Genomic DNA, 20,896 nt, shown 5'->3' on the forward strand with positions numbered 1-20,896 from the left:
TGTGTGTATCCTGTTGACTTTACAAAACTGAGACAGACATGTATGCATACTGTTTACATGATGTAATGTATGTCCTGTTTTTGGATTCACATTCTGTTTTGCTTTTTTAGATTCAGGGAAATGTTCTATGTGTTTTCATGTGATTTATGTCCTGTTGTGCTTAAAAAAACGGAGAAAGACATGCATTCATATTTTTCTCATACTGGAAACGGGAGACTTCTTGTCCTGTCACATTTTTTATCCACACATTTTTTCATGAAATGCATGTCCATGTCTCACTTAACACTAACCAAAATGCTTTTTTATGTTTAAAGGAGTGTGTTGAACACTTATTGGGATTTGAGATGTGCAAGAGTGTTTTGATGCAATTTATATAATGTTGCCTTAAAAAACTGGAAACGAATTTTTATAAGCCTTTTTTGAAGTTAAGATTTTAATGTGTGTGTGTGTGTGTTGATGCCATTTATGTCCATTTGTCTTCAAGAAATCAGAAAGGCTGTGGGGCACACGGTTTGGTATTTGAGTGTATTTTTTTTATTTTTTTTTATTAAATCTGTCCATGTTTCACTAAACATGAACTTATTTTAATCAGAAAGGCTTTTTTTTATAGTGGAGTGGTGTAAGCCTGCAGGCGTCGATGCCTGAGTGTGTTTGAATAGTCTAATATCACAATGCCCATTGAGTGCTGTTGCTTCAGGTGTCGCTTGTATTGCAGACTCAGCGTTGTCTGAAGTGTAGTTCATTATCCAGACTCGCCCAGGCTTGACAACTTATTATCTTTCTACTGAATTCTGACTCCATTTCAATTACCCTCCAACAATGCGTGGCCCTTTCGACAAGCCACGCCCACCCTCCTCAAATCAGCCCACTCACAACGCTCTTCCTCCACCAATAATAGACACTGCAGCAGCAGTTCCACCAATTACAGGGACAAGATTGAGCTCGTTATCTGGAGAGGATTGGTCTTATCGGCCAATCAGAGAGGCCGCTGTCAGAGAGGGGCGCATGACGACACGCTTATCTGAAGACTTGTGGCACTAACTCAAATGGGAATGACAGCTGTATTAACAAAGAGACAATGCAAAGCGTAGGTCATAGAGACTTGTAAAGGCCTCTTCTTACTGTCCCCTGTCTCTCCATCACTGTCTCTCGTCATTTAAAAAAGCTGCCACACATATTAGCCTCCCTCGCTCAGATTTGCATATGCAAATGCCCCTATCTATACCATCACAGAACATTTTACTTGTCATGCTGGACATTGATCACTTAAACTCATGTTTTAAGGTATCAAACTATCCATTAGACTTAAAGAAAAGATGATTGGGTTACCCACATCTAATTTACTTTGTACACATTTTTACCACTAAAAGCTCTTGAGCTAAACATGTTGTTTTAGTTAAGTTTATATTTTTCTATCTGTTTTATGTCTGGTGGAGTTTTATGTCTGAATTTGCTGATTTTTTATATGGAGATTTTCTTTAGATATATTAATAAACAAAGACCTTCTAATAAGATTTCCATTGAGATTGTTTGATAATTGAAATGTGAACACACACATATTGGGGTTTCATGTTTTATGAGAATATTCCATAGACAAATAGATTTTTATACTGTACAACCTGTAAATTCTATAACCCTAAACCTACCCATCACAGAAAAATTTCTGCATTTTTACATTTTCAAAAAACATCATTCTGTTTGATTAATAAACTGTTTTTCTCATGGAGACCAAAAAATGTCCCCACAAGGTCAAAACATTACTGGTAATACTAACTTTGTGGGGACATTTGGTCACCACAACCTAGGGTTTACCAGGATCACACACACACACACACACACACACACACACACACACACACACACACACACACACACACACACACACACACACACACACACACACACACACACACACAGCAAAGAAAGAATAAAGGGATCTGCTGTATTAAAGTGTGCAAATATGAATGCAGTTAAATAAAATGTATTTTATTTTATTTTATTTGCGATCTGATGTACTTTTTTTGTTATAGCCTATGTTAATGTGCTTTTTAAAGAGTTGAATACATTTATTTTTGTATTAATAAATTGCTGTTAATACATGCAACATAGTTTCACTATTGCCAGAAAAGCTGCATTCAACATGAATATTTTAGGTATTTGATTCGATTGAATTACAGAAAACAACTGGTGCTTTAGTTTTATTTAAAAGTATTTTTAATGCTGCTCACAATATATTTTTTTTTATTAACATGTCATTCAGATTCAGCCTTGACCACACTGACACAACAAGTAGTACAATGTCTGTCGTGTATTCATTGCGTAACAAGACCCATTTATTTCTCTTTAGAAATACAAGGAACATGAGAAATCGGTGCGAATAGAAGAGATCGACGGCGCAAAAGTGGTGAAAAATGTGGCGCAGAATATGGAGGAAATATTTCGGAAAAAAGCTGAGGCTACACGAGTAAGTAATTAAGAGGAAGAGAATTTCAAATGTTCTGCATGCGTTTTTTTTTTATGAACAGCCTTCAATAACATCGTCTATAGTTTTTCGTTGTTGTTAATATAGATTGGAATTATTATTAGGCTATCTATTGCCTTTTTAAAATTATTTTACGATTTGCGCATGAATTCTTATTGTTTCAGCATTTTCCATCAATCATTTTATTGTCTTGGATGCAGCAGCCGCAACAGCTTTAATTATTGCTAACGTATAGAAAGCATCTCGGTTGAAGCTTCTCTTCTATACAGAAGAACATATAGATTTTCAACCGGCTCGTGCCGTTATTCTTCAGAGGCACACACACACGGTCCAGGGTTTAATTGCCTGTGTGTGTGGAGGAGATAGGCTTATCTAACTCCTGCAGATACACACAGTCACTTTATGATGCAATGGAGTCGGTTTGCCATGAAAGGTAAAACCCATGAAATACACCTCATGCAATTGTAGCTACTGCATACCGATTTTATAAAATGCATGCGCGTATTTAGGCTACGGAATAAATTTACACGTTCGCCGGATTTGAAGTGAGTTTGATACAATTTATACCACAAAAATCCAAGTGTGTTGCAGCACATTTTATTCTATTGGAAAATAATTCTACAAATAGCCAACAAATGAAAAAAAAATATATATTTAAATGTTTTATCCAGAATGATGTTAGGCCTATTTTTAAATGATTTTCTACTGATAATGTTCGTGTTTATTCATTTTAAATTATTTTAAAACGTTTTTTTTTGTTAGGCTATATAGGCCTACTTGTGATATGTTAAATCTAACGTTATAATAAAATGACAAATGATTAGGCTACTCACGCGAACGCGACTTTTGTTCACGAGCAAGCATATTGTGAGATGAAATCTGGGCGCTGACAAACTTATTTTACTGAAATAGCCTATTGTTTGAAAGCTGTAAAAAGTTCCAACTTAACCTCTGGGGTTAGTAACTAGGTGAGTCAGAACAATAAACTGTCTTTCGGGGTTGTCTTAAAGGAATTTGTAGGCTAATAGGTAAGTTAACTAGGCTATTTTTCGGCGTGTAATCTTTTGGGGTTCAGCAGCTAACAACTAACGTTACCGTCAAATTGACGGTAAACAAAATGTTTTTTTTTTTTTTTAGGATATAACGTTAGGCCTATCTGTGATGTAAATCTCGGCTGAAGTTATAAATGCCAATTTGTCATGTTAGTTAACTTACCGTAATCGTTTGTAGACCTATATTTGCTGTGGTTGTTCCTCCTCAGGTAAACGCGCTATTCAGTTCTCTAGCGCCACCTGTTTGGCAACAGGTGAAAATCCGCGGTCTATCTAACTGTTTTTTTGTTGTTGTTTTTTTTACCTCTCTACCTCTTTAGCTTTTGTGGTTAATAAAACGTTTAAAACACGTGCTACTTGCGTGTAAAAGAATAAACGCCCCCTCCGGCCTTATGTTTTGACGGTCATAATTCGTATCCTGTTTGTAGGCCTATAAAACATTTAGAACATGTTATTTTTTTATTTTATTTTTTTTCAGTGACATAGCCTTATAGTATTATATTTTACAGAGCATGTATTTATAAAATTGGCACAAAGCCTCTTTTTTTTGGTTCTGTTGCTATAATTTCCACCAAATGCGACAAGTATTAATTATTTTTCCTAAAGCGTGTTGTGGATTGGAAGCAATTATACCGCCATGTAACTAAAAAAAAAATGCATGCCAGCATTTTTCAATGACGACAAAACATAAACTGTCCTTCGCGCTCACACACACACACACACACATACACGTGTTTGCCGCAAGGGAACAAGTCACCATGTGAAATGCAACCTGTTTGCAAGCAGCAGGTAAACTAAACATTATATTATTGCTTTAAAGAGGTCACCTTATGCAATTATTTTCATAAATAAATCATTATGACTATTTAACTTGAATAAATCTGTCTTTATGACGGGGCTAATTGTCAAGTTTTACATCTGTGAATCATGTTTCTCAGGGTCAGTTTGTTATTGAAAGTCAACCCCCACCCCCCTCCATATGAACCAAAGGCATTCTAAAAGTACATTAACTTATGATCTGATAAGCATTATAAAATGTAATACATTTGTTAATGATGTTATGAAATTATCAAATGAAGTTATAAAATGCCTTTACATGTAGCTAGAGGCTATTTTCACAAATGTCTGCATCTTTGAAATCTAGCTCATGTTGCTCATCAAGAACAAGTGTGTGTATTTTGCCATCAGTCATCTCTTCTAAGTTTCTGCTGTTCTCTGTGTCATGTCACTCATATGTAGAGGCTTGTAGAAGCTGCGGAGGAAGCTCATCTTCAGCATGAGGAGAACCCTGACCTACAGGTGAGAGAGTTTGTACACTTGTATGGTTTTGCTGTATTACATGGGAAGATTTCAGAACCATGAACAGTTCTTAAAAAAACCAATCACTCTAATGCTCTTATACATTTTGTTTAACACAAAATTGCATATTAATTTTTAAAATGCTCCTATTTTCATGAATATTTCATAGATTCTATTGTGTTCTTTAGAATAGAATCTTAAGGGATATTTTAATAAAGCCCCTGCTCTCCTTGCCATAATCTTGTAGCCCTGCTTTATGCAAATATCCTGTACATGACCTCCAGCTTAGTTCTTGAAGTGAATTATATTTATATATATATTTATGTGCCGGAAAGCCCTCCCCTCGCTCCGGCCTCCGCACTCCGACTAAGATAAATGACTCCACGTTGGCTGCGCTATTCAGGGACAAATGGAAAATTCACTGAAGCAAAATACGTTTAAAATAATGGTATCCCCCCTCAGTAATGAATTCGTGCATTCACTCTCTTGTAAGTAGAAATACATTTCCAGTAATTCATAAACTGTGTCTTTTTTTTTATTCACACAACTAATTGTAGTGAAAGAGTCGGTTTTGTACCCTCTATATTTCTGTATATTGTTTTTTATAACAAAAACCTTTTGGTTGAATTGAAGGATGTTTATTTTAGAGCTACACACTCTTTATTCTAACACATTAATCCATTTTATACTCTCATTAACTCACTCGGTTTAATTTGTGTTTTTTTTGTGGTGTATATAACAATGTAAATTGATTAGTAATTGTAAGAATAATCTATTAAAAGAATACATTTTTAGTGCATTTTTTTTTTCAGGAAATAAATATAATTATAAAAAGAGCAATGCAATTAATTACAAATGAATATATATATATGATTTATTAAAATAATACATTTTTCTGAGTGTTTTATTGGTTATATTGATGTCGATCGAAGACATCAGGACATAAAAAATGTAATGGAGATTTACTACAGGAATAAATGTAAAAATAAAAAGAGTGATAAATTGCAAATAAAAATGCACCAAAATAAAAAAAAAGTCATGAAAATAATGTTAAGTTATTTAAGCGTTTTAATCTAATTATTTTAGTGCCTCAGTGTGAGTATATAAAAACTCAGCTTTCAATAAATGGTCTGGCCGAGAGTGAACGTTTATAAAGGTCTGGATGAAACGGTTCTGACCGTGTCTCTTTGAATGAGGAGTTCTGATTCACTCACTGGGACCCACTGGGACCGGGACTCGTTGGGGTGTGCAGCACCTGCTCCTGCTGTTTGTTGATAACCCTCAAAAGCTTGTCGCAGTGCTGTCAGAAACGCTGAGTGTGGAGCGTTTCTCCTCTGCCTCGCTACGCTCCTCTCGACTCTGCTCCCCCTCCGCCCCTCCTGGGGTGTATCACCGGAGCGCCCAGCCGTGGTATGAGCTGTCATTGCTGAGCTCTGAAGTGATGCCCCCCCCCCAAACAGGAACTGAACCCAAGTGCACACACACATACACAAACTGCTTAATAGTAAACACAAAGGTGTTATCAAGTACCCTCACCTAACAGATAGATAGCCTCTTTTCACAGAATGACCTCTGGTCCAGTAAAGTGAGAGGTAGTTTAATCACGCATGCCCTCTGGACACAAACTAAATGTTCTTTGCCCGATATCCTTTATAGTTCGTCTGGGATGCAAGCGTGAAATGTTGTATCTATAGAGTGTGTGTGTGTGCGTGCAGTTCGTAAACTAACATTTATACCCCCGGTTTCACAGACAAGGCTTAAGCCTAGTCCCAGACTAAAATGCATGTTTGAGCTGTCTTAACTGAAAGCAACTCGCACTGACATATCTTAATATATGTCTCTGCCATTGTTTTGTCTCAAGATGCACAGCAGTAATGTTTTTTTTTTCATAGGCACGTTTATAAAAGCTATTTAAATGCCCTAATTGAATTAAGGCCTAATCCTGGCTTAGTCTAAGCCCTGTCTGTGAAACTGGGCCTTAATGGTTTAGTCTAAATGGTTAAGCATACCTGACTGTTTTCATGTAGGAAAGAGAAATCAGGAATGTTTAATGTCTCCATTAAACAGAGACTTTTGCTGAACATTCTGTAGTTTTATGTCTGAGTGAAAGACCCTGTTAATCTCACATGTACACTCACACTCCTCTAGAGTTTCAGATCTCAGATCTCGCAAAGTCTGCATCTAAAAACTCAGAAATTATTATTAACTTTTCTGGAAAAACATCTGAGGCAAAGTTGATACTTAAATTAAACATAACTGAGTTCTCAGTTAAGTGTTTGATCAATCTTATAGGTTGTTTAAAAAATTATAATTTGACTTACTATTGTTCAAAAGTCTTTTATGCTCACCATTTATTTGATCTAAAATGCAGTAAAAACAGCAATATTGTGAAACATTACTAAAATTTTAACTAATTGTTTAGTGTTTTAATGAATTTTAAAATGTAATTTATTACTGTAATGGCAAAGCTGAATTTTACTCCAGTCTTTAGTGTCACATGATCCTTCAGAAATCATCCTAATATGCTGATTTGGTGCTGAAGAAACATTTCTTATTATTATCAATGTTGAAAACAAATTTTTTCAGTATACTTTGATGAATAGAAAGTTCAAGAGAACAGCATTTATTTGAAATTGAAATCTTTGGTAACATTATAAATGTCTTTCCTGACATTTTTTTTTTATCAGTTTATTGTGTCCTTGATGAATGAAAGTTCTTTAAAAAAATCTTACTGACTGCAAACTTTTGAACGTTCAAGTGCTGTTACACCAATGAATATCGGTAATACTGCAGTATTATCAACTAAAATAAAATAGTTACTTTTTCATTCACATTTTCTTTATTCAAGCCTGACACCTCTATATAGAATTGTTTTGCTCATTTTTCTTCCTGCAGTATGAGTATTTCAACGCAGTGCTGATAAACGAGGTGGATGAAGATGGGAACAGCGTGGAGCTGGGAGGAGAGTTCCTCCTGGAACCCAACGATCATTTTAGTAACCTATCCGTCAACCTCAGCCTCAGCGTGGTGCAGGTGCCAACCAACATGTACAATAAAGGTAATGCAACCTGTTTTTACCTGGGCATACAGGATACGGGTTATGATTCAACCAACATGACCCACTGATTGGTTGATGGCAGTACAAGAACACGCACAGTCCCAAAACTGTTTACTATCCTGAGCAGCAGGATGGGAAAATGTCATTCCATTTGATTCTTTTAAGAGTTATTAAGACTTGAAAACATCTGCTATAATAGAATGAAATATTGTTGATTTATACTGTATGTTGCTTGCAAAAAATGAGTTTTGTCAGCACAAGTGGCTATTTCTTTAATGCTTTGTGCTACAAAATGCTGCAGTTCAGCCATCTACCAGCAGGAGCAAAGTGCTTAAAGGGTAACTAAACCCCTGGTCAGAGCCTGACTCCACCCACTGGCAATATTTGAAAAATGCTGGAAAAGTGGGCGGAGCCCAGCGGAGATAGAGGGGACGAACGGATACTGTATCCTGATCGTTTTCAATACTCGCAATTCCAACTCCTGACTCGCTACAGTGGTTTTGACGAAACAAAATGGTTTTTATACTGCCATGGGCGTGGTAGCTCGTACCAAGGGCGTGGTAAGCTGAAACCTGCTTACGTCAGCTCTCACCGCTACCGTCACGAACTACCGCAAACATCCAATAGGAAAATTCAAGTGCAGTAGTCACCGTTCAACCTGAAGAGGGCAGCCAGCACTCAGACGTTTTTACACCATATATTGTAGAATTAAAACACTTTATACCCAAATGTCAAAAAAGTTACTCGAATCAATGAACAGCATTAATAAAGCCCCAGTTACAGATCATTAACTAAAAAAAGTTGGTTTAGTGTTTAGTTGCCCTTTAAAAGTACTCTATGTAACTTTTTGTCTTACACTGATTCACTATATTAAGCCTATTATAAGTGTTTTTATTTTGATGGTTTTCACAGGAAATCATGTCTCGTCATATCCATAAATAGAGAAAAGTTGCTCCGGCTACTTTGATGTGTTTTGGAGTGGCATAGGTTAGTTTTCACAATGAGCAAGAAAGGTTGACTTTGAGCACACTTAAGGGTGTATTCACACCAGGAAAGTCCGATAGTTCACTTGCTTTGGTCCGGACCAAATAATTTTTTATTTTTTTTTGGTACGGTTCGCTTTCACACTGCTCTTTTTGCAAGTGAACCAAAATTTGTAAACAAAACCACACGTGTGCTAAGGTCGTCCATTCATTGGACAAGGATTCTCAAGTAGGGAAATCAGGAAGTGCAAAAAAGGCTCAGCATGGAGATATTTCGCACTGCAATATTTGTTATTTTACTAATTTTGTGTTATTCTGTACAAACGCAATATGAAGAAACTGTGCAGAAGACGGGTAAGGTATAAAGTTTTCATTCATAGAGAGGGGCTATGTTCACACATTCAAATAATGAGATTCTTATTGTATATACTGCTAACAAGTGCTGTCAATGTTAACGCTTGCGATTAAGTTGGTCCAGTTTAACGCAGCATCATCCTTGTATTGTAACTATCGTTACATTATATGAACTGCAAAAGCTTTTTTTGCATCTATGCGTGATTAGACTGAAGAGAACGCTCTGTATGTGAATGTCCTGATGCACACACTCATTCATTCATTCCATTCCAATGACTCGCACAGAAAGACGCGCAACAGTATCGTGTGGCCAGACAGCGCGCTGGAATGGAATTCTCTTTCGCACTTGAACAACAATAACACAAACCATTATGCCAAAATCTCCGACTACGGAAGCCTGTTAACTCAAAGGCGCAGTGCTTTCTTGCAATTGGGTCGGTTCATGTTCACACCGTAAACGAACCGTACCAGAGTTCGTTTGGAACCGTACCGAGACCACCTCTTCAGCTGGGTCTCGGTTCGGTTGTTTGGTCCGCACCCGAGTTCGATTGCTGTATTCACACCTGCCCAAAAGGTCCGCACCACGGGGGGAAACGAACTAGAGTTCGATTCAATCGAACCAAACAAGGCAGGTGTGAATACACCCTAAGTTTCAAAATCACCCGTTTTAATAAAATGCCGAACAGAGTCTGCTGGCAAAAACAGAACCCAACAGAGCTCGTAATAAAATGATGGCTTGGCTTTTCGGTGATGTTGAGAACTGAGACATTTGAAATGTTTTTATGGTGTATTTATTACTCAACAGGTGAGTAAGGTATTTTATTGAACAGATAAATCGCCATATGTAGCTCTCTGAGTTTATTGTAAAGCATTATTATCTATTGTGAAGGGTCATTTCATTATGGTTGTTGTGCTGGAATTTATTTTCAAGGAGGTACCGTATCTATTAATGATCCTTTCCGTATCCATTAATGATCCTAGTAGTGAATATTTTATGAGCAGTTGGATAACCATGTTCACCCGCACAGTCACGCAGAGCTGAAACAATGTTCTTCTGCAAAATGCATGCAGTTTTGTTTTTTAACTGCTAGCTAGAGGGTCAAAAGTTTCATAGTGTACCTTTAAAGTTGCGATGTAATGGATGTAGTGGCAGATATGTTCCTCCTTATTTTGACATACATGCGAGGGAAACAGATTAACAGAAATTAAAAATATGTAGGGTGGGAACTTCTATCCATCAGTTTTTGATTAGATGGAGGCAGATCTGAATGTGACCTTCAGTCGATTGTAAGAAAGTGGCAAGGTTAAGCAGACTAAATGATTGGAGAAGTCCGTCATACGTAACCAATTTTTGGATCAAATATTATGAGGTCAAAACTAATAAAAAATAAATAAACATATGCTAAACATAAGTGTGGAATCGATAAATGTTTTTATGTTTTTGAAAGAAGTATTTTCTGCTCATCAAGGCTGCATTTATTTGATGAAAAATGAACATTTCAGTAATATTGTGAAATGTTATTAAAATGTAAAATAACTGTTTTCTATTTGAATAGATTTTAAATGTAATTTACTTCTGTGACGCAAAGCTGAATTTTCAGCATCATGACTCCAGTCTTCAAGTGTCACATGATCAGAAATATGCTGATTTGCTTCTTAGTTATTATGAATTATTATTGGTGGTCAATAATGGTTTTTACTATTATCAATGCTGAAAACAGTTCACTGTTACTTTTAAATTCTAATAATATTTTACAATATTACTGTTTTTACTATATTTTTGATCAAATAAATACAAACGTTCCTTCTTTCAAGAACAATAAAAGGCTTTTACCGGTAGCAAAAAAATTAATTTTCATTTCATGCCAACTAAGTCAGTCATTTAAGGGCATACATGTAGTCATTCATGATTTGTTTTTGCAGATTAACAAAGAAACAGACAGAGCAACTTCATTAACAGTTTAAAAGCTTTGAATGCGCCACTGATAAACAGCTCTCGGTGTCCTGACATTGCGGAGTGAAAAATAGAGAGAGGTAAGTTAGTATGTCATAGAGCAGTGATAATAGCCAACCACCTCAGGTCATTCTGAAGTTACTGATCCAAGAACAAACCCCTCGGTGTCACTGCAGCACTACGGGTCAATAACTACCTGGGGACGGCGCAATGAACAAAGCCAAGGGCTCAATGCCCCAGCGAAGAACGCACTGAGAACAGAGTAATCACTCTTAAAGTAGCTGTTCTCTTTGTGATCTGTGGATGCTGCAGTGGGCGCTCACGCGCGGTGGATGCACCGCGTCCCTTTGTGTGCGCCCGTAATGGCCTTTCAATGGCTTCGCTTTGTTTGCTTGAGGACAAAGGCAAGAGGTTTTTTATGGAGTCAGGTTGGACTCGGAGCAGAAGGAGGGGTGGAACTGGGATGAGGTGATTTAACTGCACCACTTTGGGCTTTTACGACTAACGAAATTAGGGTTAAAGTTCAAATCAGAACTGTTTTTTGCCTATGATTGCAAATTATGCTTCAAATAAACTTCAAACTCATTTTCTCTATCTTTATCCTTTTAGACCCTGACATTGTTAACGGAGTCTATTGGTCAGAAGCCTTGAACAAAGTTTTCGTGGATAACTTCAGAAGAGACCCGACCCTTATTTGGCAGTACTTTGGAAGCGCTAAAGGTTTTTTCCGACAATACCCAGGTGCGTAATGTTGCATTATGTCAGCGCAGAAATTGATGAAGATCAAACTGGCTGATTTCACTAATGTTTTAATTTTACAGACCATCAGAGAGGACATAGAGAAAATGCGTTCCATTAATCAAAGCCTGTGGCGGACTAAATCACATCTTACATCTTATAGCATTATGCCAAATTTACATAAATTAGCTATTTGTGCTAAACAGATGTGGTTAAAGAGTCAAAGAGATATACATTTGATTTCTAACTAAAGAGTCTGCAAACTATAAAATGATAAATGTGAAACATGATTTTAATATAAACGGTTCTGAGACACTAGGATGTGTGTGAGGGGGAAAAACACCATATACCAAATACAATATCAACAATATCCATATACAATACAATGTCAAATTCTTTCATGTCAGCCTGTGAATTAAATTATTTACACTATGTGTATTTTCAGGTGTGAAATGGCATCCTGATGAACATGGTGTCATTGCTTTTGACTGCAGGAACAGAAAATGGTATCTACTTTTTTCTGCTTTAAATAATTCTTGAAATGTCTCTTTTGTGCTTTGTATTTGTTTTGTGGTGCTGAGCATGATCAGTAAGGTTTGGTTTGGTTTTCAAGAATAGATTCCAGTATAACCTAACTTTTTAGATTATTTTTAAATAATTTATGCGTGAATTCATGCATTAACATTTCTGTCTGATGCTTGTTGTCTCAGGTATATCCAGGCGGCCACCTCTCCTAAAGATGTTGTGATTCTGGTGGATGTCAGTGGCAGTATGAAGGGTTTAAGATTGACTATAGCCAGACAGACGGTCGCTTCCATACTGGACACGCTCGGGGACGATGACTTCTTCAACATTATTGCTGTGAGTCGAACAGAGAAAGTGTCCTCTCTTGTGTAAGGCTTGGGAAAGCGTAGTCTTCTCCGAGCTTTATCCTTCTTCTCCAAAGGCATGATGTGTTTTTATGAATATAGATATCATTCCGATATCATGCTGCTCCAGGATAATGCAGCTGGTCTAGGATCAGTTTCTAAACCTTAAAAAAGGTAAAAATTGATTCTAGATGAGTGGCTGCGAGAAACTTCAGTAAAGCCTTTAAGGTTTAAAAAAAAAAATCAATATATTACTGTTTTTACTGTATTTCTGATCAAATAAATGCAGCCTTGGTAAGCAGAAGAGACTTCTTTCAAATTTAAAAAAAAAAAACCTGACTCAAAAATCAAACTTTTATAAAGTAATTAATGTAATGAATCATGTTAGCATTAAAATTAAAATATTTTTTAGACTGTGATGTTTTTTTGCAGTATGTTCATACACTTTCATAACAAAAATGCAATGATATTTTGATTTAATATCCATGAGTGGAATAATTAGTACCCTTTAGGATATCAATTAATTTGAAAGCTTTGTTTAATTAATGCCCACTGTGTCTAATATATCTTGTGTTTCCAGTACAACCAAGAGATCCGTTATGTGGAGTCCTGTCTAAACGGCACTCTCGTTCAAGCTGACAGTACTAATAAGGATGTATGTCTTTCTTTTATTAAACAATGGCACACACTTGCTGGCTGTAATTACTTAATTTTCAGTGAAATTAGGACTCCTAAACCATATCTGAAAGCCATTTCTCTTGTTCTTATTCATCAGCACTTTAAAGAGCATCTGGACAAGTTATTCGCCAAAGGAATCGGACTCCTGGGCAATGCACTGAGTGAGGCTTTCACTATCTTAAATGAGGTGGGTGAAGATTACCAAAACCCTGAGATTCCAGAGGTCCGGTATCATGACAACCCTTCGTTCTGCTCCTACACAAGTGTGTGTGTGTGTGTGTGTGTGTGTGTGTGTGTTTGCGTGCGTGAGCCTGCATTTTGTCTCGCTGTTCCGGCCCCTTCTCGAGACACCTCTATCTCTCCCTGTGATTAATTGTGGTAATTGGCAGCGCTGATTAATAAGCTGATGAAAGAGAAGGCAATTGCAGACGAGATAGCACTCAAAGTCGGTCCAGTTGCACCCTTTATCTCTCTTTTCTCAGACCACTAGTCTTGCGGAAAGAGCAGAGAGGGGAGAAACAGAGAGACAGAAAGGAGGAACAGGGTTGTATCTGTATTTGTCACATTCATTAGAGCCAGTCCATTAATATGGTAATCGTAGAACCCAGAGTCCGGCCCCTTTAAACGACCACATGCTGTGTTTGTGCCTGATTTGTTGAAAGTAAAATAAAAAAAATAAAAATAATAGATTCAGCAGTCTTTGAATTTTGGAATGACATCATGCACTGCACCGCAGTAAAGTTCGCTTGGTGTAAAGACTACATTAGAGAAGACAAAGCCTGATTATCACCCATAATGCAGGTTGTATAAGGAGCAAAATGTCTCCATCTAAGAGATATTATGTAGTATTCTGCTTAGTTCCTCAGTCAAGTCACCTTGATTTGTACAGCGCTTTATACAATACATTTTGTTTCAAAGCAGCTTTACAATGTTAAACGGGTAAATAATGATCAATGATGCAAACAGAATTTAATTCTGCTGTAAAGCAGCTCTAGAACGATAATTAGTTTAATCGATCAGCTGAAACTCCAAAAGTCCGAAAATTTAGGAATTAAAATCCCTTTTTAATCTGGAAATAAACTCAAATCATGCTGGAGAAATAATAATAAATGTTATAATAAATAATAATAAATGTAATTGGTAATAATAATAAATGTTTCTTGTGATCACATGTCACGGAAGACTGGAGTAATACGTTTTATATAACAAAACATTACAATAGAAAACAGCTATTTTAAATAGTGTAATAAAATAATGTAATTAAAAAAAATGCTTTTGGACCTGACTGCATGCATGCATGTGACTAAGACTGATATTATGTTTATTTTTATGTCTCGCTTACTGCAAAGATTTGATCAAAACATGCAATGCTTCCCTAATAAGGTTGATGCATTGTAGCCTTTACAGTGATCACAAAAATACTGTATACAAACAATATAATCATAGCATAATTAAACAATAAAGTATGAGAGGCTGTGCTATTTTGTGTCCACAGTTAAACTGCTGTTACTATTATGCTGAAAAAGGTAGTTAACTATTTATATGTAGTAGCTATTTACTCTTGAGATCGACCAATCAGCATCCAGGACCGGAACCATTTTATCATACAGCATAAACACAGTATGATCTACAAAGCATTATACATGAGCAATCTGTCAGAGCCTGGTAATGTAGATGCAGAAACCACTCTGAAGACAATTTCCTGTTTGCTTCTCTTGTTTTTTGTTTTTTTCTCCCCACTATTAAATTTTGGTTTTATATGTGAATCTTATTAAGGCAAATTGATCGTGTTTATTCTGAATTCTCATTCTCAAAGTGAAAAGTGTCTCTCTCTCTCATGTCTCTTTATCTCTCCCTCTCACTGTGCAGATTAATCAGACCGGCCGTGGAAGTTCATGTAGTCAGGCGATCATGCTGATAACGGATGGAGCCACTGAAATGTATGATGATGTTTTTGCCAAATATAACTGGCCTGAGCGAAAGGTAAGATAAAGGATTATTAAAAAGGAGGGTTTTAATGCATAGCAACTCCATTTTTCAGTTTAAAAGCATCAAACAAGCATAAAAGCATGAATATTTAATTTATAATTAAATCCTAAATAAGATGCATTATCAAATTTCTTTAAAGTATATTGGTTCTTTTCCTGCCTAAGTACAGTGTGTTTTCCCTTACTTTTATAGATTTAGTTATGATTGCTTTTTTCACCCCAGCACAAGTGTAAAATTCCCTTTTGAGAGCGTTTTGACATTTTGAGGAATTGTGTTTGGCTGCGGTGGTTGTCTGAAAAAGTGTGTTAATGTATATTGAATTGCTGACAGCACCAGCTTATTTGACACACTCTTCAAACATGGGGGAATGTGTTGAATAAACAAAATTTGAAGGGTTTGCACATGTACCTGCCCTTTAGCGGTGCTGAATCAGTCGCCCGATTGACCCTGCGAACCAGTGTTTGCCGACTGCGGCACGATTTGCACTACCAGACGTGTACATAAACATTCGGCATTCAGGTGAACATGTTAAGCGTACATTCCTGGCCTGGATTGGTTGCGTGTGTAAGTCTGCATCTCATGTCCTAATCGGCAGGAGGAGAAATGCGTTTTTACAATCTGCAGAAGGTGTGTGTGTGTGTGTGTGTGTGTGTGTGTGTGTGCGTGTGCGTGTAAGGGTGTGCATGTGAGTGTGTGCGCGTATGTGTGCTCGTGTGTGTGAGTGTGTGTGTGTGAGTGTGAGTGTGTGCGTGTGAGGGTGTGCATGTGAGTGTGTGCGCGTGTGTGTGTGTGTGAATTGTCGCTGGCCCACTGCGGTGTAACCGCTCAGTATTGGTTGGAGTCAAAAACCATTTATACATGGGAGACAGGAGCAATGTACTGAGAAATAGAGGGATGGAGGGTAAAAGAAGGGAGGGAGAGGGAGAAAAAATTAGTGAGCGAGGAAGGAACATCGAGAGGAATGGTTGAGTTTGCACATCTGTATTTTGAAACCAGTCTCATGTGCAAAAATTAATAAATAAAATAAATGTATATAAACATTAAACGATGTGCATTTTGGTCAATCTGTCTTCTTAATTTAAATAGATCAATCTATTTATTTTATCACCATCAGATGTGTAAAGTTGTTGCTTTTGGCTGTTTTTTTTAGCATCTTGCAGCAAGGGCATCTTGAAATATGCTTATAAAAGAGTTTTCAAGGAAACTACTAACATGAAAACATGTCAACTAAAACTATTAAAAATCGTTGTTGATAGCTGAAATAAAGCTAAAATGAAAAATAAATAAATATTAGATGAAACACTGAATGAAAAAAATAATAATAATCAAAAACTGAATGTAATGGAAATGAGAAATGTTGCCTAAAACTGAAATAAAAAAATAAAAAAAATAAAAATGACAAAAGCACATAATAAAATTGCTAAAACTGAAAATATAAAAATAAATTCTAATTCAAAATATTTATAAAGACTATAATAGCATATAAATAATACTACAATAACACTGGTTGTAAGGCACTTGCAATTCAAACAGTGTGAAATGTTTTTAAGTTTTTAAAATCGTACAGTAATGTTTTCATGATTGATCATCGCTGTCACTCTGAGTACTCATGCACATCTCTGGTGGAAACTTAAAACTAAATCTTAAAATATATGGTGAACAATTTTCCTGTCTGATTTGTCACACCAGTTGTGTAATTAAGTAAATGCGCCAAGGCGGTTGTTTTCCAACGAGTAATCAAGTAATCAGATTTTACCCTGACATTGGGAAATTGCATTGTGGGAAACAAGGAGATTCTTTGATTTAAATTCAGAGATCTGCTGCATGTGTGTTTTCAGTGTGGAGAAACAAAGAGAGACTGGAATGAAAAGAAACAGACACCAATGTGATTGCATTAGTATTTGTACATAAAATGTTGAATCTGTAGCTTGCCAAGCTTAAAGCTACTCATGTGTAAAGTTTACATTCTAGGAGCTGTCCATCTGCTATTTTGTGTGTATCAGTAGTATTTAATAATACAAAAAAAGTACAAAAATGTTTACTAATCACATACAAATACTGAAACATTTATTGCACAAATAAAACTCTTTTCTTTTTCTCCATAGGTTCGTATATTTCCCTACCTGATTGGCCGGGAATCTGCGTTTGCTGATAACCTGAAATGGATGGCGTGTGCCAATAAAGGTTTGTGATTTTTTGGGGGGGATGACGAGCTGAATTTGATTTACATTCCATTTTAAGTTTTGCTAATTAGTTAATTAATTATCCTGGCTGGGTTTTCCTGGAGCTTCCATTCAGCTTCCGTTCAGCTTCCGAGCGCAATGAGGAGTTAGCGTGCCAGCGCTGTGGGTTTATTGGTTTGAAGGCAGGAGGAAATCACGCGGGTGTTGAGTGCTTGATGGGAGTGCGACAGCAACTGGCTCAACTCGCGGAGCTGACATGCAGAGGTCAAGGGTCAACTGAGCCTAAATCACTCTTCCTGTCAGCTCGGCTCCCGTGGCTGCACAGCGTTGATCACTCCCATGTGCCCGTGCCACGGATGACTGGCCGCGGGATGAGGAGAGCTTTCACACACACACACCATACTGAGAATTTCTCGCTCTGCACCTGGAGCCTCTGCAGTAGCACATGCACATTTTCAACACAGCTAAACGGATGGAAAGGCATCTGATGATCAGCTTGCATCTTGTAAATCATTACTCCTTATTAATTTAATAAAGTATGTATGATTATGTTCTGTTTCTATTATAATTTCTAAATATTCAAGGCTATATATTTAAATAAATAGTGTAATGTATTATAGGACTAACATCATTGTTATTCAAAAGCCCAGAATTTTTATGGGAAAGCTAATGAAATTCTGTATATATATATATATATATATATATATATATATATATATATATATATATATATATATAATGGGCATTAGAATGACTTCTGAATAGGAACAACATATTATAACATTGTATTTTAAATCATTATGAATACATGTACCTTTAAAAAGAATGTATTACAGTTAGAAAATCTGTAAAAATGCACTACATTTACAGGCTTTATAGAAAGTGATTCCAAAATGCATTTAGACAAAATATACATGTATACGTTTTTGAAACAAGTCTCTGTTGCTCACCAAGGCTTCATTTATTTGATAAAAAATATTGTGACATTTTATTACAATTTATTTTAAGTTTCCTAATGTAATATATTTTTAAATGTAATTTATTCCTGTGACGGAAAATCAAATATTTAATATATATATATATATATATATATATATATTAAAATCTGCTGTGGATTGTGTGTTGTGCAGGTTATTTCAGTCAGATCTCCACTCTGGCTGATGTTCAGGAAAACGTGATGCGGTATTTGCATGTGATGAGCAGACCTAAGGTTATCGACCATGAACATGACACAGTGTGGACTGAAGCCTATGTGGACAGCGCAGTAAGTATAATTAATCACAGTGTTGGTGTACAGCAACTGTATCCCTTACAAAAATGTACAATGTGAACTACAGCTTCTGCAAAAATAAAACTTCAAATACAATAAAGACTCTGAGGAAATGTCACATTGTTGTAGGAACATCCCATATTATTATTTATTTAAAAAACAACTCTAGTAACTATGGAATTTTGGCAGGAACAAAAGTCACTATGGTACATTTTTGTAAAGGGTTTGCTGTCTAAAAAATCTAATATTTTCTCTACTAAATGTATGTGTTTTCTACAATCATTCTCCCTCATAAAATGCAACTCAGTTGCTCATTAGTAGCTCCGTTAACTCCCTGAAGGTCTCATCAAGACACTCTTCCATTCAGTGAGCACTACGAGAACGAGATCAGGTCACACACCGTGCAGTGTGTCTCTTGTATGTGTGTAGACGTGAGCACATGTCAATGACACGTATTATTTTTCTCCCTGTGTCCCTATAGCTCGCGCAGGCGCACAAGGTAACAGTCGTAACCGGTGTCTCTGTGGCTCTGTTCCGAAACCTAGCGAGCTCCCTACGGAGGCAGCATTTTAAGGGCGCGCACAACATGAAGTACCTAAATATTTCATATTAATATCTAAATTGTACGTATTAATACCTAAAGTTACATATTAATATCTAAATGTATATTAGTTCCTAAATGGTACATATTAATATCTAAAGGTACATATTAGTACCTAAACTGTACATATTAGTACCTAAATGTACTTCATTAGTATGTAAAGTATCTGTATTAGTACCTAAATGTAAATATAAAGACCTAAATGGTAAATATTAGTTCCTAAATTGTACATATTAGTACTTTTTGAAAGAGTTCCATCCCAGTGACAGCTTTTGTATATATATACAGTATATATATATATGTGTGTGTGCGTGTTATTCATTCAATACTGAAAAGCATCACTAAAATAGTTCAAACTGTTTAAAATGGGACTGTTTTATCCAATATTAATTTTATGCAATATTGTTTTATATTTATGCTTATTAGAGTTTGTGCTTGCGCTTTTTAGCACTATTTGTTTGACATATGGCGTAGAATGTTCCAAATCGGTCACTCAGTTAGAATGCTGCCTATGTAGACTGTAGTCAGCAAGGCAGCTGACTAGGTTTTGGAACAGAGCCTGTTTGTGTCCATTCTGTCACTGGTGTCTTGCAGCATTTCCTCATTGTAATTTGCTTTCAGTATTCCGTTTCTGGAATCTGAAACGTTTATTAGTTCTTGAACATGGATGTGGTACAGGGGAACGCAGCGTCAGAGAGCGTAAGATAAAAGCGAGTGAGGGCGAGATGTGGTCAGAGATAGGGTTTGGCTTCACTCGAGAACCGCAACATCGACCGCTGTGCCATTCCATTTCTGATAAGAGACTCACACACATACACACACGCACACACACACACACACACACACACACACAAGTGCAAGTGTTCGTACCCACCCGATGTCTTTGACACCCTCCTCTGTCACACACACAGGCATTGGCGTAGGGTGTTGGCAATTGTTCTCCGGAGTGTGTGTTGCTGTATCTTGGCCACTGAGACACCCCATTCATCATTTTGTGGATCATTGGCTTTTATCTCCTAAAGCCGTAATAAAACTGACATTGGAGTAGAGGGGGTGAGAGAGGCAGAGACTGGGAGAAAGAGAGAAGGGAAGAGGGGGGAAGGAGAGGAAGGGGGAAGCACAAGGTTAATTCACAGATTTCAATTTGGCTCCTGCAGGATACACCTTCAGTGTTCTGCACGGCGCCAACCAGACTGAACAAATGTTGGACAAAACTCAAACTGAGGGGATTTTTTTTTTTTAGCTCCCGAATGTGAGACAGAATAAGAGACTTTAAAGACCTCTTCAGTGGGACTGAGGGAGATTTTTGTTGTTTTAGAAACAAACCTGCCAGTGGAACAAGACCAATGATGATTAAAGTTACATTCTGGAAACACTATTTAAAGG

At 36.7% G+C, this 20,896-nt stretch overlaps 1 protein-coding gene across 4 annotated transcripts in view; it reads left to right on the top strand.

Annotated features, from left to right (window-relative positions):
- Positions 1-20,896, top strand: part of cacna2d3 (calcium channel, voltage dependent, alpha2/delta subunit 3) — a 46,239-nt gene that overhangs the window by 6,809 nt on the left and 18,534 nt on the right. For 2 of the 4 annotated variants that reach the window (XM_056248533.1, XM_056248534.1), the window contains exons 3-14: positions 2,348-2,464; positions 4,774-4,833; positions 7,729-7,891; positions 11,792-11,923; positions 12,366-12,426; positions 12,631-12,781; positions 13,370-13,444; positions 13,565-13,654; positions 15,337-15,450; positions 17,562-17,640; positions 18,770-18,903; positions 19,391-19,408. In XM_056248533.1, coding sequence (XP_056104508.1) covers positions 2,348-2,464; positions 4,774-4,833; positions 7,729-7,891; positions 11,792-11,923; positions 12,366-12,426; positions 12,631-12,781; positions 13,370-13,444; positions 13,565-13,654; positions 15,337-15,450; positions 17,562-17,640; positions 18,770-18,903; positions 19,391-19,408 — 1,194 coding nt within the window. The remainder of the gene's footprint in view (positions 1-2,347; positions 2,465-4,773; positions 4,834-7,728; positions 7,892-11,791; positions 11,924-12,365; positions 12,427-12,630; positions 12,782-13,369; positions 13,445-13,564; positions 13,655-15,336; positions 15,451-17,561; positions 17,641-18,769; positions 18,904-19,390; positions 19,409-20,896) is intronic. The other 2 variants (XM_056248535.1, XM_056248536.1) reach the window with 1 other exon arrangement.

This window comes from Rhinichthys klamathensis, unplaced genomic scaffold (assembly GCF_029890125.1).
Source record: "Rhinichthys klamathensis goyatoka isolate OS25496 unplaced genomic scaffold, OSU_Roscu_1.1 h1tg000056l_1, whole genome shotgun sequence".
NCBI lineage: Eukaryota > Metazoa > Chordata > Actinopteri > Cypriniformes > Leuciscidae > Rhinichthys > Rhinichthys klamathensis.